General features: G+C 38.2%; 2 protein-coding genes and 2 pseudogenes across 8 annotated transcripts in view; all 4 read right to left on the bottom strand.

Moving 5' to 3' along the window:
- LOC144639152 (uncharacterized) overlaps positions 1 to 2,948 on the bottom strand; it is a 77,315-nt gene extending 74,367 nt beyond the window's left edge. Inside the window, exons 1-3 of one of the 5 annotated variants that reach the window (XM_078498398.1) lie at positions 2,886 to 2,948; positions 2,773 to 2,801; positions 10 to 68 (exon numbers count right to left, since the gene is read on the bottom strand). In XM_078498398.1, the coding sequence (XP_078354524.1) occupies positions 10 to 68; positions 2,773 to 2,792 (79 nt within the window). In that variant the 5' untranslated portion in view covers positions 2,793 to 2,801; positions 2,886 to 2,948. Of the gene's footprint in view, positions 1 to 9; positions 166 to 922; positions 946 to 2,772; positions 2,802 to 2,885 lie in introns of those variants that run through there. The other 4 variants (XM_078498397.1, XM_078498399.1, XM_078498402.1 and 1 more) reach the window with 4 other exon arrangements.
- LOC144639155 (tetratricopeptide repeat protein 28-like) overlaps positions 1 to 14,562 on the bottom strand; it is a 77,002-nt pseudogene extending 62,440 nt beyond the window's left edge. The window contains exon 1 of the transcript XR_013568070.1: positions 14,305 to 14,562. The product of XR_013568070.1 is annotated as a tetratricopeptide repeat protein 28-like (transcript). The remainder of the gene's footprint in view (positions 1 to 14,304) is intronic.
- LOC144639210 (uncharacterized) lies at positions 6,935 to 21,528 on the bottom strand (annotated as a pseudogene). Its single transcript, XR_013568087.1, has 5 exons — positions 21,461 to 21,528; positions 13,945 to 14,010; positions 9,615 to 11,911; positions 8,192 to 8,792; positions 6,935 to 7,604 (listed from the first exon to the last, which is right to left on the bottom strand). The product of XR_013568087.1 is annotated as an uncharacterized LOC144639210 (transcript).
- LOC144639198 (tetratricopeptide repeat protein 28-like) lies at positions 14,898 to 17,380 on the bottom strand. The gene is made up of 2 exons (XM_078498471.1): positions 16,384 to 17,380; positions 14,898 to 15,714 (listed from the first exon to the last, which is right to left on the bottom strand). Coding segments are annotated over exons 1-2 (537 nt in total). The 5' UTR covers positions 16,920 to 17,380; the 3' UTR covers positions 14,898 to 15,713.
- Positions 21,529 to 26,871: the final 5,343 nt, after the last annotated feature.

Here is a 26,871-nt window from a genome sequence, read left to right as displayed (position 1 = left end):
ACAACTTACCAAAGTTTGAAAGTACTTCACTTAAGATTCTGCTCCAGAAACTCAGCACAGTCAACCGGCTACAGAAAAAAAAAATGGAGTTTAAATCATGTACGAAAACTTACGGTAGGGCGCGTCAAGAAATGCACTTAACTCTCCGAGATTTACTGCGAAATGAAGCAAGTTCTTTGAGGACGCGGCATAATTGAAAGAAAACAAAGGAATAATAAAATTAATAATTTATCACTCAAGACAATTCAAAATAGAACGTCATTAGACTAACGTGGGAGTAAATAATGTCATTGTGTATGGGATTTCATCCGTTGATTCTAGAAACTGGCAGTAGACATGTTTATAGTTGCGGGTGCCTTTCGATAAAATTTGTACCATTTTATGCATTTTTTTTATGAAACTATACTTATTTAATTAAACGTTTTTCGTCTGAAAACAACCAAACAAGCAATTTGTGCAGCATTCCGAATAACTCATTAGAGCTGTTTAACTTGCTCCAGGCACAGTTAAAACAGTTGCTGCAAAAATACAATTGAAGGTGAAGAGGTTGCTACCTGGTGTTCACTAATGAAAATTGGTCGTTTTATTTTAACTCGAAACTAAGAGCTGTGTTTTTTTAACATTTGCTTTCATTTCAGACAGTTATATATAGTAGAGGTTTTGAAACCCGTGCAATCGGATGTGAGGCATTAGTGCTCACTAATCACTAAGCTGTGATTTTCACTGGTTGTTGAAAATTAAAATTAAGAAAGTACTGATACAACCACAGAAAAGAGTCTTTATACAAACAGAATGTTTCGTGTTTCAAGCTGTTTCTATATAAAAACAGTTTGACAAGCACACATTCCGACCGCTATTCGTCATTAACCCTGCCAACCTTTTCTTAATGGAAATGCAAATGAATAGCTGATTCTAGATTTACCTTAGCATAATTTGCTCCAGATGGGGTTTTTGATGAGATATTAAAAAAAATGAAGTGCAGTAGATATGATGTATTTATTGCGTTCTTTGATGAAGGAACTGCAAGTGAAAAGGAATTTGATCCTCGAGTGAAAATTCGTGTTGACTTGCTCTCGCTGGTTATAGCCATCGGCGACAACGACGACGATTTTTCCGGTTTTGAATTTAACAAATGAGTAGGGTTATACATACGGCTTAAAATTATTTTACATGCCGGTTACTGGTACTTCAATAAATCCAGTATCTTCGTTTTAAGTATGTGGAATTATTATTAGCAGAGCTTAGTGGTATGCATGCATAAAACTTGCTCGAGGCAACACGGCATTCCGACATAGTGAAAAATGATTGCTCATTAAAAGTCTGCCCACCAAAATAAAATCAACGAAACAATGTTACTCGTTGTCGTGTTTCTAAGAAAGGTTAAGCAACCGATTACACAAGGAGTTTTGATGTTGAGCACTTGTTTCAAATTAATTTACCGGTTATACAGCAAGAGTACCATACTTTGTTTACCAACAATTATTTTCTACTTTCTAGAACTGCAAGAGAAATCGAAAGAAGATAACTGCGTCCTCCAAAATAGCCTAGGGGGTTAACTTTTTGGCAGTCGATGAATACAGATTAAAAACATTTGAAGTTTTTTGTTTTCGAGATATAAATAAATGTTCGATGCCCCATCGAAAACGAAACAGAATTACGATTTCTCTGGACAACAGTAAGAAATAATTTCTTACTAACTATTAACATTATGAAACAGGAAACCATGAACACTCTAATTCCTCTTGGATATTTAAATATATGCAGAAAACCATAGAACTACAGTTTATACTGGAGGAAATATATGTAAACAAATGGATAGCGATGGAGCCACTTTCTCTTTCTCCACAACTTTCTCTTTCAAAGTGTAATAAAATGGCACACGCTTTTCATATTCCCACTAAAAATCAGCCTTGAGAATCTCAAAAAAGTAAAACTAAAATAATTGCCTCCACAGGATTCCGGCCCAGAGGCCGGAACCCCGAAGAGGCACCTTAGAAGTTTCCGCGTAGGTAGGTAAAATGTGTATATGGATGATACCCCGGTGTGTGACCATTCAAATGAAAGCTATTGAGCAGTACTTACATGTGGCACTGTACAAGGTAGTTCTAATTTCTAAGTCTGTGGATGAAGAGCAGTACATGATCCGGCATCGAAATACCGGCGGCTCAGTGACGGACAACATTCGGTTATAACGGCTTATAACCTTATATTCGGTTATAGCAGCATTAAAAACGGGAAGCTCAACTTTTCAGAAGGTTTAGTATTTGTCTTCTGAATGCTACGCGAAACGCGTATAACTTGGGAACAACGAAATTCTCTAAGGCTTTTTAAATTAAAGTTTCGTGACCAAACCAAACCGAATTAAAATTTAAAACATACATTAGTGTTGCTAACTTGATAAGAATTATTTGCACACAAATTGTATCTCGCGGTATTCTTGGCCAAACATGTATGCAAAACAGTAGCCTGATCGACCCCGACTGTGTACATGCGTAACAGTTAAAAAAGATCCCTTAACGACCTGCCGAGAGCTAGTTTTATGATAAGCTAGGCGTCACGTTAAAAATCTAAAACGCATTCGGAATTTCTTTTCTGAATGTGTTCACTCGTGCCATTCTTTCGAATTCACTCATCAGTTTCTTGTTGACGTTCCAAACTGTCTTGCGGTGTGCAAAGTAGTTTTTTTTACGATTACACAGCTTAACATTGCAGCCAAAAGATTTAAGTTGGCAATCTCTATAGATCTCTATAGAAAACGAACCAACAACTTACCAAAGTTCGAAACCACGCATGCACCGCGTCTGAGAGATTAAAATAGGCGTTTGTCAAAAAAATCACAATTCAAAAATGATTTCTTAGTGATGCGCTTCCAAAAGTCTACATACCTTTCTCAGAGTTTGCTTGTGAGCTAAATATTAAAAGCGTTTTGCCGCTTAGCTGTCTTTGTGTCGCCTCTAGACAATAGATAACGAAGAAACAGTCAATAAATAGCTTGGTTAATTATCACTGTTTTGACGAGGCCAAGTTGAAAGTCATAATACACTTAACAATTGAGCGTAACGAAGAATAAACCATTGTGTAGACGATTTCATCCATGGATTCTAGGAAAGACCAGAAGTTTTAACCAATCTATATTACACTGGTCATTCATTTTTATAGACTGATTATACTCCGTTTCTATGTCTTTATACTCTTGTAAAGATAATAGCTAAGTCCTCGCATCCTAGAACCCAAGCCTCAGGCGAGGGCTCTATCAACCATTCGAGGTAGTGAAATGAAATGTCATGTTCTTTTATCAGAATAAAGACACATAAATTAAATGAAGATTTTATTCATTTTATAAAAATTACTACACTCGATGCAAAGCAGCGAGGTTAATTCAGACGTACTGCCGTCATATATATTCTTTATACTCCGTTGAAGAATGGCTCTTTTCTATGAGAAAGCTTTCCACGAGAATTTTATTCTATAACGAATTAAACTTCGCGTATGCAATCAAACTCAGACTCAGCTTTTAGCACATCCATTGAGTCAAATTTCTATATTCATAGCTCTTTCTAGATTCAAATATCTTTTATCCTTGGAAGACATAAATGTGCCTGAACAACAACTGAACCGGCTGTAATCACGATTAGTCACTATTTTGGTGTTAATTGCCCGAGGCACACTGTGTCATTTTTGGTCACAAAAATCTGCCATCGAAAAAGCACTTCCGGAGAAATAACATTGGTTACATCGTTAGCTTTTTATTATTCCCAATGCTTTAAAGTTGTGAAACATTCTTGCTTACACTCGTAAAGCATCCTCAAATTTAATATAATTTGAAAAAGAAAAACTAAAGGTATGCAAATTACAGCGGTTTGCAAACTTTTATATTATTATTATTAAGCGTGAAGCTCTATTGCCGTCAAGAAATGTAACACTTGTATAAAATTTACGTTACTTCAAAAGCAGTATAATCTTGATTATATTCTAGGCTAATTGTGCAAATTAACTTAAATGATTTTTATGTGTTATTAAGATGATGATGGAATTCTAAGTACTGTGAGGAATCGATATTAATGTCATTAAAGATGTGAATATTGTTTATCGTGGTGTAAGATAGGAGTGATTGGAATAATGATTATTCGTTTGTCTCACGATAAAATCGCTTTGAGATGTTGATCGCGACGTTTCGACTGCAATACTGCTAGCCCATCAGGCGATGAGGTCGATTGTTTGCGCGACGCTAATTATGCACGTTGGTTCGCTGCTATTGGTGCATTTCGATCCTCATTATTAATCCGACAAACAGATGCTGTTCCCTCAGATGTCCGATTTGTAGTTAAACGGCTGTTGTGTTTTCTGATCGCAGGTACCCATGCTTTAGGAATTTCAATTCCGCTGTCTCTATTGATGTTATTAGGATGGAGTCTTATTTGGATACCCTCTTTGACTCTGCGTGTGTATCGGTGGGGGCCACGATCGATAAACTTGACTTTATTTTATAAAGGAAGATGCCCCGTTTCTTTTGTATGCTCCGCAACTGCGGAGGTTTGTGTATGAGCTTTTGCCGAAGATTTGAATTTTCCGCGAGTGTAGTAATCGGAAATTTTGAATCTCCCTACTGGATTAGCAGGTTATTGTTTATGCTGACCATGGGACTACCTTATATGGCCATCTCAAAACACCTTAACAATACCTATTGTTTTCGAATTTTCACCCATTTCTACCATTTCTTGATACGCAACATCATTTCACCCCGGTGACGCCCGAATTTCATGGTAAAACGACGCGCAGAATACGTATAATTCAATTTTTCTATCTTCAAAGTTCAAATCGTCAGAAAGTGAAATCAGGAATGTCACGTTTTTAACCTTGATAATTGTTCACCTACAATCACGAGTAAGAAGCACCATTTAACATGTCTTTCAATATTTAAGGAAAATTGTCTCGTTCAACGACAACAAATAAAATAAAAAGAAAAACTTTTTCCTCAGGTTTAGTCAATGTTGCTACCTTTTCAGCCTTGTATGAGTCCTTTAGAGACTGGCTGTATATGCGACATAACGGTATAAACTGCACTTGCGTGTCATCTATCATTATTTATCGTGAAATGTATATCGCGTGGAGAACGTAAAACTGACAGTAAAATATGTGTTTGCTAAACAGGGATCTTTAAACCCAACAAAAACACGATGGCGCATGTATTGGACATTTCTTAACGAGCTTGCGATTTCGACTGGAATCTTTCTAAATCATAACAGTCTTGAGGAACGAAATCTGAGTTGTTTTTGAGTCTCTGTTATTCGTCAGAGTATCAGAACATATTTGGCTTACCTCGCAAGGCCATAAAAGTACCATTCTTGCACTCACTGATTCTCGTTCCCAGAGCCCACGATCATTCTGGTCTATCCCTGGCGGTCCCTGGCGCAGACCAGAAGGTTCATGGGCTCTGGGAACGAGAATGCATGGTGCTCCCTTGGAAATGTTGCGTATTGTAAATAGGCACAATTATCCGATCTCTTACCTCCAGAAAGTGAAATTTTAACAAAGAAAAATGCCATTTCTTCGTGAAGTCACTCGCACTCTTACATTGCAATCGATTATTGATTAGATTTCTCATTCTGATATTTTAGATGGAAATAAAAATCCGCTCAGCTATAAGATTTTTCAGATTTATTCAAGAGTAGTTGAACCCTTGCCTAGGTGCAAATCAAATTAAGTTTGTACTCGCCACTTTCCTTGTGTCGTGTGGAAAGAATACTGAAAGTAGCAGAGGCAATTACAAACAACAGGAACTTTGTCTGCAAGATAAGAAAAATTCGCACTGGTTTATTTATGGCATCTTTGGTCCACGTTTTAACCAACGCTAATGAAGCGAGAAGTCTAAATTCCTCGTTTATACTTGATGACATCTGGCAGGCAAAGGACATCGGCTACGGAATTAATTCACTCAGGGTCGATGATTTCCAATTTAAGAAAATATTCTTTAACAATATATTGATTGTAACACTAGCTATAGTGCCAGTTAAAATTAATCCAGTCTCGGTAGGGTTTAAATTATACCAAACCGTATGATATAGCAAGCTTTACTCTTGTGCGCTTCAGTAGACAGAATTGATACAAAAACTGAACAGAAACGGTTATTCGAATTACCATTACTGAGAGAAAATTAATGACCGACCCGCAGTAAATTAAATATAATAAAACACCTACCTTTGCCAGGTCCTGCAAGATACGTACGTATCTCTTGTAGTTACAAAGTAACGTTGAATCAAAACTTGGCTTAAAATTTCTGTACGTACCGCTTTATGAAAAGTCCAAATCGAAATGATAAAATCAAAATTAGCCTGCGTCTTAAATGTGAACTTCCTTCAAAATTGACAGTGGCGCAAACAATTATTAGATTTTCCAACCATGGAGCCACCTTTCAATTTCGACTAAGCCTTTTAATACACTGTGACAATATAAGTATCAGATTTAAAGAACGTTAAGACAGGCTATTTGACATCTTCAACACAGTGTTTACACACTTATGGCAATTTTTTCCAGTCCATTTCTTAATCTCGTCACTACGTTTGTGTCATTCAGGCGAGTTTGAGCAGTTTGACGTAGTGCTATTTTTGCATATTATATTATCTGTCATTGCTACACTTAGTCTCACATATCTCACTTTCCCCTGTGTTTCATTTTTTTCGCAGTAATTCAAGTCACGAGGCAAAATCTTGTTAATTAGACAATATTTAATCAGTTTATAATAATCCCCCCCCCCCCCCCCCTTTGTGTTTGCAAGGTCCTTCACTGGCAGAGGTAGGATGGGGAGGAGGTCTATGCGTTTTGATTCTGGGTTTAGATATATAGGTATGGGGACTTGCCTTTCTTATCTCCTTAAATCCCTTCCCCTGACTGATTTTGATATCAAGAGGCGTGGAAGTATTAATTTCTAGCATTCTGCTGCTCAACACAATTCTTTTTATTTCATCGATACTCATTACAGTTGTTTTCTAAGAAGCGCTTACATTGTTCAGAGTATAACTTTAGATTCCCTTTATATTAGCTTTTCAGTAAATTATCGAATTACGTGTACCGTTGAGTGGTAGGCGTTTGTTTATTCCTTATCCTACTCGGTCACATCTCAGCGAAAGTTTTTACTAACTTGGCTGATAAAATAAAATTTTAGTGTTCGTGTGCGAAATGAAAGCGATAAAGATGCCTCCTTGTCTACAGACAAACTTAAGACAATAAATTCTTGTCAGCCTAACGCTTCTAGCGTTACGATGGAAAGATAACTCATACACAAATATACCATTTACCAGGAAACTGTGGTTTCCGACTATAGTTATCTAACATGCAAAATTTTAGTATTTTGAAAAAGTGGTCATTTACGGAAGGTAGACGCTTACGGCGAGGTACCAGTGTATCTAACAAAATCAAAAAAAAAAATCCGTGTAACATTTCTCTTGATATAAATCCTGCTTGAGGCATTTTCAGACAAAAAAGGCAGCAAGGCTGAGCAAAACTCGATCGTCAAGTTTCAAATATAATGTTTACAACTCAACACTAGCAAGTAGTCTCTCTGCTGGGTCATTAGTTCTCACTTGATGGGGCAATGATCAAGTTACCTAAAAGAGAAAACAAATCAACAACAAAAAATAAATAAAAATTACCCTAAAGTACAAAGAGGACTTCTCTAAACGTAATGATAGCCATTTAACTTTCCATCGTTGATAGCCTGCGAATACAGCCGCCCTCTCATTCGCTCCCGCTACTGCGTGCCCGTTGCAGCGGCGAGCGAATGAGAGGCGGCTGTGTTTGCAGTCTACGTCATTGACTCTAGTATTGATAGTACAGTAATTGGTTAGAATGATACAAAACGTATTTGAACTAAACCACCGAAAATAAAATTTGAAATATGACATAACAAAACCTAACAGGGGGCTCAACCTCGGTGAGTGAGGCCTTCTGACAAAATCTTTCCTTTATTATCAATTTTTTTTTATTATAATAGTACCGCAAAACAGACACCTGAATACTTTGAGTCCATGTATTCAAGTGTTGAATAGAACATGTAGTTCTCGTTTAAACGGTAAAACCCGTACAAATCTGTTCTTATATTAGCACTTTCAAGTCCCAATAGCTAGCAACTTTTCAAAATAGAACAGGTTGTTACTTGTAAGGAAATATGAATTCCTTCCTTTTTGAAACTTACTTTTTTTTTCCAAAATCAAATGTCACGTTATCACCAATCAGCATAAAAGGTGCCCACTGTCTCACTTGAGAATAGCCGTTACATCTCATCCACTTCATGGCCTCGTGAAGAGATTCACTGGCGCTTTTCCCACAAACAAGATGCTCATAGAAACGACTCATGAACTGTTCTGTTGCATCATCGTCTAGAGCCCACAGTGCCACCAACACTGAGCGTGCACCAGATCCTAAGAATGCTCGAGCGATTCCAACAACTCCCTCAGTTTTTATCTGTCCACGTCCACTGTGACAGCAGCTTAGTACTACCAGTTTAGCTCGCAGTTGAACTTTTGAAATGTCAGCCATTGTCAATAAGTAGTGTTCTTCTTGAGGTATCATGTTAGGGATACGAATGGACGGTGCAAGGGCAATTTCTCCTCTCTCTGCATCACCGTGTGCAGCAAAATGTATCAAAGTTACTGAATTTATCACTTCGAGCACTGCCTGCTTAGTTGCTTGCTGTCCTAACAAAGGCTTGACACCCAGCTTTCTTGCTACCATCTTCGCTTCGTTTTCTGCACAAGGTAGTCGGGAAATGTCCATGAGACATCCATTGAGATGCATAGGCGTACGAGCCGGGGGGGCGAGGGGGGCTGCAGCACCCCCAGTGCCGAAATTTTTCGGGCAGAATGCTTAGAATTCGGGCAAAAAGCCAAGAGAAGAAATAGAAAATAAGCCGACAAATCTCAACATTACTTTCACAACGAATTACATCAACAGAAACAAGTATTGAAAATACCGAACTTTGTGGTTTAAAAGTCTAAATTTATCATTTATCTGCTTTCTTTCCTCACGCAATCTATAATCATATTCGATTTTTTTTACAAATTCTGCGTGATCCCTTAGTTTGATTCAGTGCCATTATTTTGAATTGGCGAGGGCGACCAAAATTTAGGATTTTCCACAGCTTGAACGTTTGCGCGCGGTTGATCCAGTGTGAGACCTCGAAACAAAGCTGTTACAAATGTGATGAAGCTAATGCTTTTGACTCAAATGTTAATTGCTAAGTCTGCTTAGGGCTAGCTCAAAACTTTCAACAAAATGATTTAACCAACTTCCCCTGAATGTTTACGCTTTTGTATACCTTTCAAGTGGGGGGGGGGGGGGGGGGAACAATGTAAATTGGCTCGCCAATAATATTTTTTTTATAAAATAAAATTTTTGATGAATAAATAAAGTATTTTGGAAGAAACAGGATTAAGTGCTTGACATCTTCGAGCAACGCCACTAAATCAATTAATTTTTTGTATACTACTTTTTCAACGGAAGTTTTTTTCCATTTCATATGCCTCATTATTCGGCTTTCAACGTATGTCTTTTTTTTTCGGGCAATAAGGTCTCCGCCCCCCAGGTCCGAAGGTGCCCGTACCCTATGTTGAGATGCACCTCACCAACATCAGGATTTCCCACTATCAGTGCACCAGTCTGGCTGTGATAGTCTGCTGGGCTGTCTTGAATAAGTTTGAGAGTCGTCAAGGAAGGAAGGACGCGGATTCTGAAAGTCTCTGATAAGTATTGTCCACATTCATCGTGTAATGCGACAAATGGAATGTTGTATAAAGACCGTTCAGGAACAATAATGATTTCAGGACCCTCTATTAAGTCCACCACAGGAGCGATGATCAATTTGTGACACAGAGAAAGATTCCGTTTCAAGCTATCTTGGTTATCTTTACCATCGTTTCTAATTGGCGACGTTTTAGGGATATCTTCCTCACAAGGTTTCCGTTCGATATCGTTTAAAGATCGGTCTTCGCAATGTTCCTCTGGTAAAATACCAAAATTTCTAAAGCGTTCGTTTGTAAATAACTCGTCAAAATTTGCAATCACTCCTTCGTGAGTAATCATTTCTTTTCCATTTACTTTTCGGAAATGCACGTCTCTTCTCGCTTTAAGAATCCACAAAAATATATTCTCGTCGTCATGAGAGAAATATAGGCAAGTACAGCTAAGTTCTTTGTCCATGACACTTTCAATGCCAACCCATGACTGAGGATTAGCTGAGATTTGATTCTCCACGGAGTACTGAGCTGACATTAAATCTGCCAGAGCTCTGGCCCGACAAAGCTCTGAAACGTATAGAGCTTCATAGGGATTTCCAGCCCAACAGAAGAAAGCCCTGAGTACCCAGTAGGGGATATCATGTTCGTGAGAAAAAGATATCTTAAATTGATCGTTGTCTCGTAGAAATCCTCGCAAGTTTTCGCATTTCTGAATACTTGGAAGTAGATACGACAAAGCTTCCTGAATCTTTCCTGCTTGAAGCATAATCCGTCCAAGATTGCAAAGTAATCTAACTTGTTTACTAATGTTTCCAATCTCTTCGCATATTTTAAGCGCCCTTTTATGATATTCTTCCGCCTCGACATATTCACCAAGAAATTGAAAAACAACTCCAAGATTTCCATAATCTGAGGCCTCTCCTTCTCTGTCGCCAATTTCTTTACTGATCGAAAGGGCCTTCTCTAGATTCTCCCTAGCTTTTTCGTAGTCACCAATTGATTGAAAAACTTTTCCAAGGTTTCCGTAAACAACGGCTTCGCCTTTTTGTCCCCTGTTTCTTTGCTGAGAGCAAGTGCTTTCTGAAGATATTCGTTAGCCTTGGCATATTTACCAAGAGAGATGAACACACCCCCGAGGTTTCCATAACCAACTCCTTCTCCTTTTTTATCGCCAATTTCTCTGCTGATCGCAGCTCCTTTCTCGTAATATTCTTTAGCCTTGAAATACTCCCCAACAGCATAAAACACGTTTCCAAGTTGCCCGTAACAGGAAGCTTCTCCTTCTCTGTTGCCGATTTCTTTTTTGAACGCAAGAAGTGCTACCTTATTATATTCTTTCGCCTTCTCGTATTCTCCAAGTGAGGAAAGTACGTTTCCAAGATTTAAATAACTGGAGGCTTCTCCGTTCCTGTCCCCTGTTTCCTTTTTAATCATAAGTGCTTTCTCATAATAATCTTTCGCCTTCCGATATTCTCCAACAGATTCAAACACAGTTCCAAGGTTTCCGTATTCAGTTGCTTCACCATCTCTGTCACCGATTTCTTTTTTAATCGTAAGTGCTCTCTCGTAATAATCTTTCGCCTTGTCATATTCGCCAACAGATTGAAATACTGATCCAAGTTTTCCGTAACAGGAGGCTTCTCCATTTCTGTCGCCAATTTCTTTTCTGATCGCAATTGCTTTCAGCTGACATTGTTTTGCCTTCTCATATTCTCCAGCTGACTGATACACCGCCCCAAGGCTTGCGTAACAGAAAGCTTGTCCATTTTTGTCACCAATTTCTGTACTGATTAGTAGTGCCTTCTCACAATGTTCCTTTGCTTCTACGTACTTTCTCTGACGAAGATAGAATATCGCCAGTGTTATTCTTATTTTACGTTCTTCGGGCCTTTTGCCGCAGTCGCGGAAAATGTGGAGAACTTTTCTAGCGTATTTTATTGCATTTGTCAAATCATCGATAAACCAGTACGCCAGAGACATTGTGTAATATACATCCGCGTGTAGTAATGTATATAATTCGTTTTCTTTTACGCGTTCGTTGTTGTTGAGGATGAACAAACATTCTTCGGATAACTCAGACGCTTTTAGAACTCGACCGGTTTTGACAAGGAATTTGGCAACAATGAGGCCGATGAAGATGATTTGTATGATTTCATCCATGTTGTACATGTCAAGCACTTCTGTCAAAATAAGAAAAGAATGAAATAAATGTTAAATAGTCCGTTTATGGTTGTATTAAATTCACTAAGAAAAATCCTCTTAATGATAACATTGACATTTATTGAGTTTCTTTGTCACTGCTGGTTAAGTGTATTGTATTTAAATGATCGTAGTAATGGCAGTCCGTAGCCTATTTGGAACGGGTTGAGTGTATCTGAAAGTTTGTTCTCCAAACTACTCTCAGCAAAGCGTTTCCTACACTTAAAATTGTAATTATAACTCGAAATACGTAAATCATAAATAAAGCTGTTAACCTCACGTCTCACTTTGTACGTTTTTTATTACGGACTACACCAATCTACGCTACATGAATTACAATATTCATACAACTTACGATAATTGGCAATTATTGGATGAGGCAGAGTATGATATGAAGAATTATGCAGATCGAGGAGGGTGTTATCCGCCGAAGCCGAACCCTCCAAGATCTGCATAATTCTTCATATCGTGCGAAAGCCGAATAACCCGAATTCAATAATTGTTTTATTATTCATTCAAAATATTTCCAGAGCTCCAAATACACAAAATGAATTTAATAGGGTTTTGACAGTAGGCAAAGTACACAAATACACAACAACGTCGAGTCGCTTTTAAATTTGATTTAAACTTCAAAAACTCGGTTACCTTCATTAAATTTCTTGTCCTTTATAATGTCTATATTTTAGCATTTGCTTGAAGTGTCTATTGAAGCTAAATCTGATGACACAAAGCGATGTTTTCGAGTACAGGTTTCCATCGTTCTTGCTTACTTCGACGTAGAGTTTTCGTAAAACCGCTCCAAGTCCTCCGCTGTGGCTGGATCAGGGATCTTTTCTTCTTGAAGATACGCTTTCAAAATCGATCGACTCCACTTCGTTGTTTTTTCCGTGTTTTGACTTTCCTTGTCTTCTAATAACTTAAATATTTTACCTCTTCGCAATGCTCAAATCTAGCGGCCATTTATGCGCTTTCAACCTGCTCGGCAGCAAAGCCGTTCAGTTAAGTGACGTCAGCGATCTTGGGAACGAGGTTGCGATACATTAATTTTCCCAATTTGGTCGGCGCATGCCGCTTAGCTGGAATTAACCGGGGATCGAAAGCCAATCAGAAACAGAGAAATATTTTGAATGAATTATAATATACTTTACACGTTGTTTCTGTAAATCATTGGTAATTTATGTCTGTCAAGATTTTTGAAAAGACAAAACGACACGAAGAATACGTAATAATCCGATTTATCTGCCTCCAAAAATAAAATCTTCAGAAAGTAAAATAAGGACTGTCAGGTTCTTCATTCAAAGGAAAGGAGTGTCATTTGTATTGTCTTATAATTTAAGTAAAATTGTCTCGTTCAAAAACTTGAATACACATAAATAAAATTAAAAAAAACTTTACTTTGTCTCAAGTTTAGTGATTTTTTTCTACCTTCTCAGTCTTGCTTGAGTCCTGTTCAGACTTTGTATGGGAGGTAACCTTTACTTTATTACCGTGAAATGTATATCGTGTGGAAAACCTCAACTGAGAGTAAAATGTGCGTTTGCTAAACAGGGATCTACAATCCTTTCAAAATCATGCTGGCATATGTATTGAACTCTTCTTACCATGGGAATAGCTTTCATTTTCGAGTGGAATCTTTGTTACTCACAAAAGAGTTTTTTTTTTTAAAAAAAGGAGTCAAAATCTTGGTTGTTTTTGAGTCTCTGTAATTCGACAGAAGTTTATAACATATTCGGCTTAACTCGCAAGGTCATAAGAAAATCAATCTTGTGCTGCATTTGAAAATGACACGCATGCGCATACTGTACGTATTGTAGATACAACACAATCATTTGTTCTCTTACGACCAGAAGGTGAAAGTTTTACAAAGTTAAATGTCATGTTATTGTGAAATTACTCGCCGTCTTTGCTTACATCCTTATTGATTACCAATCCAATTTATATTCAATGTTTCAGATTTATTCAAGAGTAGTATGACTCGTTGGCTAGGTGCAAATCAAATAAAGTTTGTACTCACCACTTCCCTTGTGCTGTGTGGAAAGAATACAAAAGTAACAGCGGCAGTCAGCAACAGGAACTTTATCTGCAAGATAAGAAACAAAATTGCACCGGTTTATTTTCTGGCATCGTTGGCCCACCTTTTAACCTATTTTACTGAAAGAGGAAATCTAAATTCCTCGTTTATACTTTATTCCGATATTGTAACACCAGTACTAGTGTCAGTTAAGCGTAATCCAATCTCGGTACGAGTTTTACTCTTGTGCGCTTTGGTAGACAGAATGGATATACAAAAACGGAACAGAAATGATTATACGAATTACCAATACTGAGAGAAAATTAATGACAGAGTGTCAGTAGAACATAATAAAACACCTACCTTTGCGAGGTCCTGCGAGGTACTTATTTTTAGTAGTTACAAAAGCTAAATCATTCCCTGTCTTCTTACAATGGAAATTAACTTCGCCAGTTACTTCGGATCAAAACTCGGGTTAAACTTTCTGTGCGTACCGCTCTATGAGAACTCCAAATCAAAATGGTAAAATCCACATTAGCTTGTGTCTTAAATGTGAACCTCCTTCAAAATTAGCATTAATTATTGGGTTTTTAGCCATGGCGTCACCTTTCAATTTCGACTGGAGTCTTTTTAATCCACTGTGACAATAAAAGTATTTAAGGAAAGTTATGTTAGGCTTTTTGACATATTCCGCAAAGTGACTACACACTTCTTCGGCAATTTCACCCTCGAGTATATATAATCTCGTCACTGATTTAGTGTCATTCAGGCGAGCGGTTTGATGTAGTGCTATTTTTACATATTATATTATTTGTCATACCTGCACTTAGTCTCACTTTTGTTGGCATTAATTCAATTCACGACGCAAAAACTTGTTAATGCCACAATGTTTAACTGAGTTTGTGCCTTTCAGGCAAGTTTGAGCAGTTTGACGTAGCGCTATTTTTGCATATTATATTATCTGTCATTGCTACACTTAGTCTCACATATTCCACTTTCCCTTGTGTTTCAGTTTTCTTCGCATTGATTCAAGTAACGACGCAGAATTTTGTTTAAGACATAATATTTTATCAGTTGATGATAATTATCCTTTCCTTTCGGTTTCAAGGTCCTTCAATGGAAGGGGTTGGACGAGGAGAAGTCTTTGCGTTTAGATCCTGGGATAAGATCTTCATAAATGGGGACATACCTCCTTCAATCCCTTCTTCTTACTGATTTTGATATCAAGAGGCGTCTATATATTAATTTCTAGCCTTCTCCTCCATAGAATTAATTATTCTTTATTATTTTATCAATACTCATTACAGTTGTTTTCTTTGGAGTGCTTACATTGCTACAGTTCAGAGTATAACTTCAGATTCCCTTCATATTAGCTTTTCAGTGAATTTTCGAATCACGTATAAGATTCACATGAACTGGTAAAAACATAAAAAAAATTTCAAACCATGAGCACTTAAAATAAGGTCAGGGGTTGCGGACGGTTAGGTACTAGCACTTCCGACTAGAGTTATGTGACATGCAAAATATTATTAATATTTTAAAAAGTGGTCGCTTATGGCAAGGATCGAGTGTATCTAGCAAAATTACAAAAAAAAAATCGGTGAATCGTTTCTCTTGATATCGTTCCTAACTGAGGCATTTTCAGGCAAAAACGCGAGCAAAACTAAGCAAACCTCGATCGTCAAGATACAATAATAGTATTTATTATTCAACACTAGCAAGTAGTCTCTCAGCTGGGTCATTAGTTCTCACTTGATGAGGCAGACAAGACACCTAAAAGAGATAAAAAAAAAATAACAATACCCTCCATTAACAATATAACTATTAGAAAAGTACACATTAAGGGAAATTCTTTTTAAACTTATTTCTAGCTATTTAACTTTCCGTCGTTGGTAGCCTGCGAATACATGTGCAACCGCATCTCATTCGCTCCCGCTACGACGTGTTGGCTACGTCTTTGACTTCAGCATAGATAGCACAATATTGGCTTGAATGAAACAAAACGTGTTTGAACTAAATTACCGAAAATAAAATTTGAAATATAATACAACAAAACCTAACAGGCGGCTCAACCTCGGTGAGTGAAGCTTTCTTTCTTTACTTAATTATCAATTATTATATTATTAAAACAGTACCACAACAAAAAATACCTTAATACTTTGAGTCCATGTATTAAAGTAGCCTGCGAATACAGCCGCCTCACATTCGCGTCCCGCAACGAAGAGCGAAGCACTCGTGTTTCGCTCTTCGTTGCGGGACGCGAATGAGAGGCGGCTGTATTCGCAGGCTAGTATTAAAGTGTTGAATAGAAAATGTAGTTCTCGTAAAAATGGTAAAACCCGTAAAAATCTGTTGGTATATTATTAACACTTTCAATTCTTAGAAATAGAACAGATTGTTACTTGTTAGGAAATTTGAATTCTATGTTTTCTTGAAACTTACTATGATTTTCCAAAATCAAATGTCACGTTATCACCAATCAGCATAAAAGGTGCCCAATGTCTCACGTCAGAATAGCCGTTACATCTCATCCACTTCATGGTCTCGTGAAGAGATTCACTGGCGCTATCCCCACCAACAAGGTGCTCGTAGAAACGACTCATGAACCGCTCTGTCGCACTGTCTTCTAGAGCCCACAGTGCCACTAACACTGAGCATGCACCAGATCCTAGGAATGCTCGAGCGATTCCAACAACTCCCTCGGCTCTAATCTGTCCACGTCCACTGTGACAACAGCTTAGTACTACCAGTTTAGCACGCAGTTGAACTTTTGAAATATCAGACATTGTCAATAAGTAATCTTCTTCTTTTGGGATCCTGTTGAGAGTACGAAGAGGGGCAAGTACGATTTCTCCTCTTTCTGCATCACCGTGTGCAGCGAAATGTATCAGACTTACTGAATTTATAACATGAAGTACTGCTTGCTTAGTTGCTTGCCGTCCCAGAAACGGCTTGACACCAAGCTTTTCTCCTATCATGTTTAATTTGCTTCACTTTCTGCACAAGGTAGTCGCGATATGTATTTAAGACGTTCCTTGTAGCACACCCTACCAACATCAGGATTTCCCACTATCAGTGCACCAGTCTGACTGTGATAATCTGCTGGGCTGTCCTGAATAAGCTTGAGAGTCGTCAAGGAAGGAAGGACGCGGATTCTGAAAGTCTCTGATAAGTATTTTCCACTTTCATCAGGTAACGCGGCAAATGGAATGTTGTATAAAGACCGTTCAGCGACTATGATGATTTCAGGGTCCTCAAGTAATTCTTTCACAGGAGCGATGAGCAATTTATGACACAGGGAAAGTTTCCAATTGGCGTTACCTTGATTATCTTTACCATCATTTACAATTCCCGACGCTTTACGGATGTCTTCCTCGTAAGTTTTCTGTTCAATATCGTTTAAAGATCGGTCTTCGGAATGTTCGTCTGGTAAAATGCAAAAACGTCTGAAGCGTTCGCTAGCAAAAAACTCGTCCAAATTTTCGACCAATCCTTCGTGAACAATCTTTCCTTTTCCATTCACATTCTGGAAATGCTCGACTTTTCCAGCCTTTAGAATCCACGAAAATACAACGCAATCAGTGTAAAAGAAGTATAGGCAAGAACAACTAAGTTTTTTGTCCATTTCACTTTCAATGCCAACCCAGGACTGAGGAATATCTGCGATTTGATTCTCAACGGAGTACTGAGCTGACATTAATTCTGCCAGAGCTCTGGCCCGAAGAAGCTCTGAAACGACCAAAGCTTGATTAGGATTTCCCTCATGACAGAAGAATGCAGTAAGTACCCAGTAAGGAGAACCATGTTCGTGGGAAAAAGTTATCTTAAATTGATCGTTGTCTCGAAGAAAACATCGTAAGTCATCGTAAGTCCTCGCATTTCTGAATACTTGGAAGGAGAAACGACAAAGCTTCCTGAAACTTTCCTGTTTTTAGCATAATCCATCCAAGACTGCAAAGTGATCCAGATTGTTTCTTAACGTCTCCAATCTCTTCACCTTTTGCCAGCGCCCTTTTATGAGATTCTTCCGCCTCGATGTATTCACCAAGCAATTCAAAAAGACCTCCAAGATTTCCATAAATTGAGGCTTCTCCGTTTTTGTCGCCAATTTCTTTACTGATCGTAAGTGCCTTCTCTAGATATTCTCTAGCTTGCTTGTAGTCACCAATTGACTGAAACATAATTCCAAGGTTTCCGTAGACACCGGCTTCACCTTTTCTGTCACCAACCTCTTTAATGAGAGCAAGTGCTTTCTGAAGATATTCGTTAGCCTTTGCATATGTACCAAGAGAGATAAACACAGCCCCAAGGTTTCCATAAACAGCTCCCTCACCTTTTCTGTCACCAATTTCCTTTGTGATCGCAAGTTCTTTTTCGTAATATTTTTTGGCTTTGACATACTCACCAACAGCTTGAAACACGTTTCCAAGGTTTCTGTAACAGGAGGATTCTCCTTCTCTGTCGCCGATTTCTTTTTTGATTGCAAGTGCTTCTTCAAGATACTCTTTCGCCTTCTCATACTCTCCAAGTGATTTAAGTACGGATTCCGAGGTTTCCATAACAGCAAGCCGCTCCTTTTCTGTTACCAGTTTCATTATTGATCGTAAGTGCTTTCTGATGATATTCGTTAGCCTTATCATATTCACCAAAAGATTGAAACACAATTCCAAGGTCACCATAGCAGCAGGCTTCTCCGTTTCTGTCCACCATTTCCTTTCTTATCGTTAGTGCTCTCATGTGATAGTCTCTTGCCTTCTCATATTCGCCAACAGATCGAAAAACCGCTCCGAGTTTTCCGTAACAGGAGGCTTCTCCATTTCTATCACCAATTTCTCTTCTGATGGCAAGTGCTTTCAAGCAATAATCTTTTGCTTTCTCGTATTCTCCAACTGACTGATACACCGCTCCAAGGTTTCCGTAACAGGAAGCTTCCCCTTTTTGTGACCAATTTCTGTACTGATTAACAGTGCTTTCTCGCTGTGTTCTTTTGCTTCTGCGTACTTACTTTGGCAGTGATACAATGTCGCTAGTGTTATGTTTATTTGACATTCTTCCTTCCCTTGTCTGCATTTTTGAAGAATGTAGAGAAGTTTTTTACCGTATTTTATTGCATTTGTCAAATCATTAATAAACCAGTACGCCAGTAACACCGTTGAATAGATATGCTTGCAAAGCAATTTATATTTCTTCTCTTCTTTTACGAGTTGTGTGTTGTCGAAAATGAACAAACATTCTTTGCATAACTCGATGGCTTTTAGGACTCGACGGGTGTTGATAAGGAAATTGGCAACAATGAGGCCGATAGAGATGGCTTGTGTAATTTCATCTATGTTGTTCATGTCAAGCACTTCTGTCAGAATAAGAAGAGAATAAAATCAAAGTTAAATTAGTCCTTTGATGTTTGTAGTACATTTGAAAAAGTCCTCCTAACGATATCGAGAACATTTATAGTTATTGCGTTTCTTTACCACTGCTAGGAAACTGCACTGAACTAAATGATCGTAGTGATGGCAGATCGGAAGATGATAGCCTATTTGGAACGGACTGAGATTACCTGAAAGTTTTTTCTAAAAACTGTTCCCTCCCCCCGCCGGGGGGGGGAAAAAAGGGGGGGGTCCCCCCTTTTTCCCCCCCCTTTCCCCCCCCCCCCCCCCATCCCCCCCCCAAAAGACCCCTCGGAGGAGAGAGAAACTTTCTCCCCCAACAAATCGTTCGCTACACTTATTGCGGTTTTCAGTGAAATGCGAACTCTGAAATTTAAAATCCAAGTAACGTTTGCGTTTTTAGCTGCCGTCAATCACAATTATGCCGACAGCTAACGAACCACAAAAAAACAGAAAACAAAATGGATCGAAATCTACCAATCTCAACTGACAGACGTGACCTTTCGACCCGGTTGAAGTGAACTTGTTTGCCGAGAGGACCGCTATGATGATTGATGGCAGCAAAAAGTGCAAACCGTTGGTTGATGATTGAATTTCAGAGTTCGCATTTCACTGAAACCGCATTAAATTTTAATTAAAACTAAAACTACGTAAATCATAAATAAAGATGTTAGTCTCCCGTCTCACTCAGTACGTTGTTCTGATCAGTCACTGGTAATTTGTGACGAATTACAATTTCGGTACCGACAGCGCATGTCTTCTGTAATGTAGCTATGACTTGGTTTGTTCTTCTACCTTCATAAAATAAATCGCCAAAAAGTGAAATCAGGACTGTCACGTCACGTTCTCAGTCCCAATAATTGTTCACCCTCAATCACGAGAAAGGAGTACCATTTATATTGTCTTAACATTTAAGTAAAAATGTCTCGATGAACATGTAAACACCAAATAACATGGAAATGTTAGTATATGTTAAATGCTACCTTTTCAGTGTTGTATGAATACTTTATAGACCGGCTTTTTATGCGAGGTGATGTAACCATATAAAGTTCAATTTTGACCTTTATTTACTAAAGTGAAATGTATAACGAGTGAAAAACTACAACTGACAGTAAAATCAGTATAATTTGCTAGACAGAAATCTTATAAACCCTTTCAAAAACACGATGGCATATGTATTAGAACTCTTCTTACCATGGAACTAGCTTTCAATTTAGACTGCAATCTTTCTAGCACTGCACGCAACAAAATTTATTAAAAAGGAGAAATGAGAAAAGAAATCTTAGTTGTTTCGGAGCCTCTGTTTAAAAACGTCAGAGTTTTAAAACATTTGTCTTAACTCGCAAAGTCATAAGAAAATCAGTCTAGTGCTCCCTTTAAAAATGACACGCGCGAGTGATCTCTTCATCCAATCTCTTACCTCCAGAAAGTGAAATTTTAACAAGGTAAAATGTTTTTATTATTAAGTTATTCGCATTCTAACATCGTTATTGAGTACCGAGAGATTTCTTATTCTTATGCATTAAAAAAGTAATTTTAAATAACACACTTAGCTATATGATATTTCAGATTTATTCAAGAGCAGTATGAACCATTGCCTAGGCGAAAATCAAATTAAGTTTGTACTCACCACTTTCCTGCCGAGTGGAAAGAATACAAAAGTAGCAGCGGCAGTTAACAACAGGAACTTTCTCTACAAGATAAGGAAAAAATTGCACCGGTTTATTTATGGCATCTTTGGTCCAGATGTTAACCGATTTTACTGAAAGAAATTTTAGTGAAAGTCTTTATTCTTCGTTTTTACTTTATGAGATCAGGCAGGCAAAGAAAAATGCTTCAGAATAATCCACTCAACCACTCATTCAGGGTTGATGAATTTCAATTTTACAAAAATTCCTTTATAAATGTTGTAACACTTTAACTTAATCCATTCTCGGTACGGTCTAAACCGTATGATATCGCGAGCCTTGCTCTTGCGCGCTGCAGTATACAGAAAAGATGTGGCAAACCTCACTCTTGTGCTCTTCGGTAGACAGAATGGATACAGAAACTGAGCATGAACGATTATACAAATCACCACTGATATGAGAGAAAATTAATGACAGACTCTCAGTACAACATAATAAAACACCTACCTTTGCGAGTTCCTGCGAGATACGTATTTCTTACAATCGCTAACTCGTTTCCTGGATCAGAACTTGGGTAACCTCGCGAACCGCTCTATAAGAAGTCCAAATCGAAATGATAAATCTACATTAGCCCGCGTCTTAAATAATCTAAACCTTCTTCAAAATTAACAATGACACAAGTAATTATTAGACTTATTAGACATTTTCAATCATGGCGTCAACTTTCAATTTCTACGGGCCGCTACAGGTAGCCTGAGCTCCTTGAGAGCCGTGAACATTAAATGGCATTGCGTAACATCCTTAACATAGGAGTTTGTATGGAAATGTAAGTTCGAAAAATGGAAAAGAATAATAAAAATGACTAACGTCTCCTGTTCTGTCTTGTTACTTGCGTTTAGGGGCCGTTTCAACGCGATTACAGCGAGTTTTAGTTTCACTGTTTTGATCTCCTTATAAGTAGATCACTTAGTGCCATATCTCAATTTCCCTTGTGTTTCCGAGTTTTCTTTAAATTAATTCAAGTCACGATGCTGAATCTTGTTTATGACACAATATTTTATTAAATTAAGATAAACAAATAAAAGGTTTTGTATCAATTTCAAGAGGGCCAGAAATATCATTTCCGGCATTCTCCTCGAGGCTGTTGCTAAAAAAGAGAGAATTGGAAAATTAGATGATTTTTTTAGTGAAATTCGTTTTTACCAATCACGGTGTTCAATCGTACTCCGCAATCGGTAACTTAATCTAGGTTCAGCCTGGAATAAGGCCAGTGTAGCGTATTTGACTTCTAGGAGTCTGGGTAGAGGCAACGACAAAAGATGGTGCAAAGTTCTCCTTGCAGGCGTACTTTTCTGACCAGATGGTTTTTGGCGATTTTGGTTTGAACAAAGGGGAGCAGAGATGCATGATGGGCATATTTTCCTTTGCTGACTGGCAGATATCAACAGTGATTTCCATGTCTACACAGCTATTAGAGTGAGTTTGTTATTTTTTTGTCTCTCTGGCCCCCACCCTCAATGCAGGGTATTGATATAACTCTTGGATGAGACATGTACCAGCAGCTAACCTGTTGTCGGCATTATATTTTTTTGCTTGTTACGTTCTAATTCGCTTCGCTCAACCGAACGTAAATTATTTTACCTTAAATTCCCGTAAACGATCAGGCAGACAAGAAATACGGTTGGATTCGCAAGCGAGTCCAAATTAAGAGAAATCACAAAGTAAACGAGGCATTGGATAAATAAGGTCTTAACGGGAAAAAGCTGATTGTCAGCACAAGCACCAAAACTCTGTTTTTTTCCCGCGATCGTTGCTCGCCTGCTCTCAACGACGTTTGCGACCAGCCACTCCCTGGCTTTTTTTAAGGCGCTTTTCTTCTTTGATCCTGATGTAAGCTCGTCAGACTCGTATTCAGCGACAATCTGCCAACCATCTTTGCTCTTATCGGCGATTTTTATCAGCTTCTGTCTCTTTCGAATGAGTTGAGGCCTACTCTGGGACCCAAAATCGCCCCAAATCGCCTAAAGTCGCCCAAAGTCGCTAGTATAGATATTTCTTTATGGTGTACCATGATAATTCCCATGTACATGTATACCACAACTGTACTTAGGTCGGTCACCTTTAGGCAATTTTATAACCAAAATTGCCTAAAGTCGCTCAAAATCGCCCAAAGTCGCCCAAAATCGCGTTAAATCGCCCAAATCGCCCGTAATTTTGGCAAAATAAGCTAAAATCGCCTAAAAGTCGCCTTAAGTCGCCCAAAGTCCCCCCCACCAAAAAAAAAAAAAATACCAACCCAAAAAAATTTTTACCTAAAACGTTTCAAACTTTCAAATCTCATGATTTTAGCTATTCACTTCAAACTTTTGGCTTTCAGAGAATTATTTTAACTGGTAAATCAGTTTTCATGCTTTAATCTGAAAGTATTTCCGGTGTCAAAATGTTAATATTCATTATTCATTAATTAATTAATAATTAACTGCATTGATAAAGATAGTTATATGAATTCTTGGAGAAGAATGTTAAAATGTCACTTGGTTTCATTACTGAACGAACAAAAACAAAATCCTTAACACAAAGGTTAATATAACAAAACACAAAATTTATGATGAATTTGAAATCATGAAAGAAATTTTCTTTTAATAACCGTCAACCGTCAAAATCGGTAAAAATTTAACCGTCAAAGCAATCCCCCCCCCCCCCTCCCACCCCATTACGACCCTCCAATTAAGCCGGGTCGGATAAGGGTAATAATAGCAATTTTTTGAACTGTTTTATTGTTCTTATTCCACCGTAGTGTAGAATTGTGAATTTTTCAAAGATTAAAAGGACTACAGTTTACCAAACTGGAAATGAATTCTTCCTGTAACTCAATGTTGCACTGACCTAATCAATTCAATGCACGCGCTTTTGGCGGAAACAAACATTTTTTTTATCTCTACCTTTGAAAACAAATAAACCCAATACTTTGCGGCTTTTCTAGAAGGAAGAAGGCTGTCAAGTCAAAACTGAATACCCGGGACTTGGTTTGGTGCTCCCCAGAAGCCCTTTAGACAAAATAATTTGACTACACTCTATGGGAAAAGCTGTTCTATTACGAAAATAGCTGGAAGAATAATCACCATAAAACAGGGCCGTAACTAGCAAGAGGCAAGACGAGCCACTTGCCTCGTCTAAATTTTTACCCAAAACCGAAACAAAATATGTTTTGTTGGGAAAATAATCCCCAGTCGAACAAGATTGATTTTTCTCAAGAAATACCGTAGGGGGGGGGGGGGGGGGGGAAAGGGGGGGGGGGGGGGGGGGGGGGGGGGGGGGGGGGGGGGGGGGAGATTTGGGGGGGGGGGGGGGGGGGGTCCGGATTACGGCCTCATGAAAAATGTTTCTGAAAGAGATTCGTAGCTTCTAGATTTCAAAATTTTCTGTAGGGTATGCTCCAGAACTTACTAGCAAGATCTTGCCTCGTCTATGGCAAAGGTCTGGTAACGGCCTGGTAAAAAGGTCGTATAAACCAGTAACAAATCGTGTAATGTTACACAGTTAGACAGATTACTGCACGTGAAGAAGCTGGCACATGTGGATAACTGAGAGTGAACAACATCAGCACGTGTAGTTATCTATTAACATGTGTTGAACGGTGTTTCTATCCTATTCTTATTCCAACAAGGGAAAAACAAGTGTACACAAATAAAAGTTAAACCGGGCCTTAAGGACAAAGATATTTGAAGTTACGTGTCAAATTATGCCCCATAAACCAGCATCAAATCGTGGAGTGTTAGGGAGATTATTGAGAATTTTTTACATGTGAAGACCCTGACACGTGCGCGGATAAATAATTATTAATTAGCATCGTCACGTGTAGTCATTACTAAACACGTGTTTATAACGGCGCTTTTTCCTATCAAAATAAAGAGGGGGAAACTATGAAACTGATTGATTTACGTCTACTAACAACTGAAAATGACCAATGATTGCAAGTACAAACACAAGAATTGCATAAGCGAATAAGAAGAACGAACACAGTTTTTTTATGCCGTCCACAAGAAATACATGTCTAACATCAGCGCGCTCAAGAATACAGCATTGTTCGTTCTCCTTGGGCTTATGCTTAAGCCAATTCCTAGTAGCCTGCGAGCAGGCTTCCTGAAACACGCAAACGGTGCGAAGCGCCGGCAACGAGGGTCGCCCGCTTCCGGGGGACGGCTCAAAAAGCTTTTCTAATGGGAGGCTTTGCCCCGAGGTCCAACCTCTTGTATTTATTTACCCTTTTATGTACCATTTTGACAGAAAATGCACCCCTTCCGTGTACCTTTTCTTGAAAAAAGCTAAAAGGTACCAATTTCATACACCGAAAAGACATGACATATGCCTAAAACAGGAAGTCTTGATGCCATTTTTATGTAGCGTTTAATAAATTTAAATGATACAGTCATAAGGTGCGTCTGTTTGAAATATTTTAATTGTAGGCCCTTTTAAATACCTAAATGACCGATATCCCTACCCTTTAATATGCTTAATCTTGTGAAATAATCACAAGATTAAATGAAATAATTTTATATGCCTGAAACATAAAAAAGTTGTGCGACCAGCTTTAGAATAATTGATTATCGCACGTGAAGATCTTGGCACGTGTGGGAAAAGTGAGCAGTTTTAAACAATATTGACACGTGTAGCTATTGACACGTGTGGAACGGAGTTCAAGTCTTTGTCATATCAACGTACAGTGGAAAACAATTCGAATTTAGATCCCAAAACCAGCAAAGTAATTTAAGACCGACAAAACGTGCGTTTTTATGCGATAATACTTGTGCTTATGGCCACTTGACACCAGCTTAAAAATAACTGATTATTACACGTGATGACCCTTACACGTGCGAATATATAAATGCTGAGCATCAAAGCACATGCACGTTTAGCTATTCGAATATCACCAGGGGAAAACAACATAAGATTGGATAAAATTTAAATTTCACCCTATAAACCAGGAAAACAAATTATGACTGAGTGAGTGTGCTTTCTTCTTATGTCCTAATGCTTATGGTTGTACTTATGCCCAGAAACAACCAGCCTTTATCTGATCAGTAAAAATTTCCGTTTAATCAGTTATTTACATTCTTTCGAAAAGAGAAAAGTTGTTTACTTAACCGTGCCAGCATTCTCTTGTCTAAGGGAAACAGGAACGTACGTTAACTATGCATCCCCCGATAACAATTTCGGCGAGGGTTATTTTGATAAGTAAAACACTCTTGCATAGGCCAACGCGAAGTTACTATATCGTCTACGCACTTTCAACTTCGTGAAAGAAATCCTAAGCTTCATACAGCTTTTTTGAGGGATTAACATGCAAAATGAAAAGTTATTTCCATATATTGTTTTTTTTTTTCTGTCTAGGGCAGGGCCGTAGCCGCTTTGAGGCAAACCGAGTCACTTGCCTCAATCGTTTTTTCCGTTTTTTGTTATTTTCTTTTGAAGGGGCAGAGTCACTATCTAGATAGACAATTTAACAATGGAAATTGCCTCAGTCATGATTTTGTTCTGGCTTCGGCCCTGTAGGAAGTACAAATGTTTTAAAACCCGCGATAAAAGACCATGCAATTCCAGCAACCCGGAGACGTCATGATATTGTTATTAAATTTAGGAAGTACGAAAACACTATAAAATCTGTTTGCACATTGCTGGGATTATTTTGTTAACTATTTTGAATGCATGGCTCGATTACCGCGGAAGTGCACGCAGAACTTTTCAGACATTGAACCCAGTCCACGAGAATTTGTACACAGATAATATGAACAATGGACAACAATGGAAATTGCCTCAGTCTGTAGGAAGTACAGATGTTTTAAAACCCGCGATAAAAGACCATGCAGTTCCCGCAACCCGTAGATGTCATGATATTGTTATTAAATTTAGGAAGTACG

This window comes from Oculina patagonica, chromosome 14 (genome assembly GCF_052425735.1).
Source record: "Oculina patagonica isolate OP01 chromosome 14, crgOcupat, whole genome shotgun sequence".
NCBI classification, from domain to species: Eukaryota; Metazoa; Cnidaria; class Anthozoa; order Scleractinia; family Oculinidae; genus Oculina; species Oculina patagonica.
Note: the sequence above shows the minus strand (reverse complement) of the source record. Positions and strands in the feature narration are given on the sequence as shown.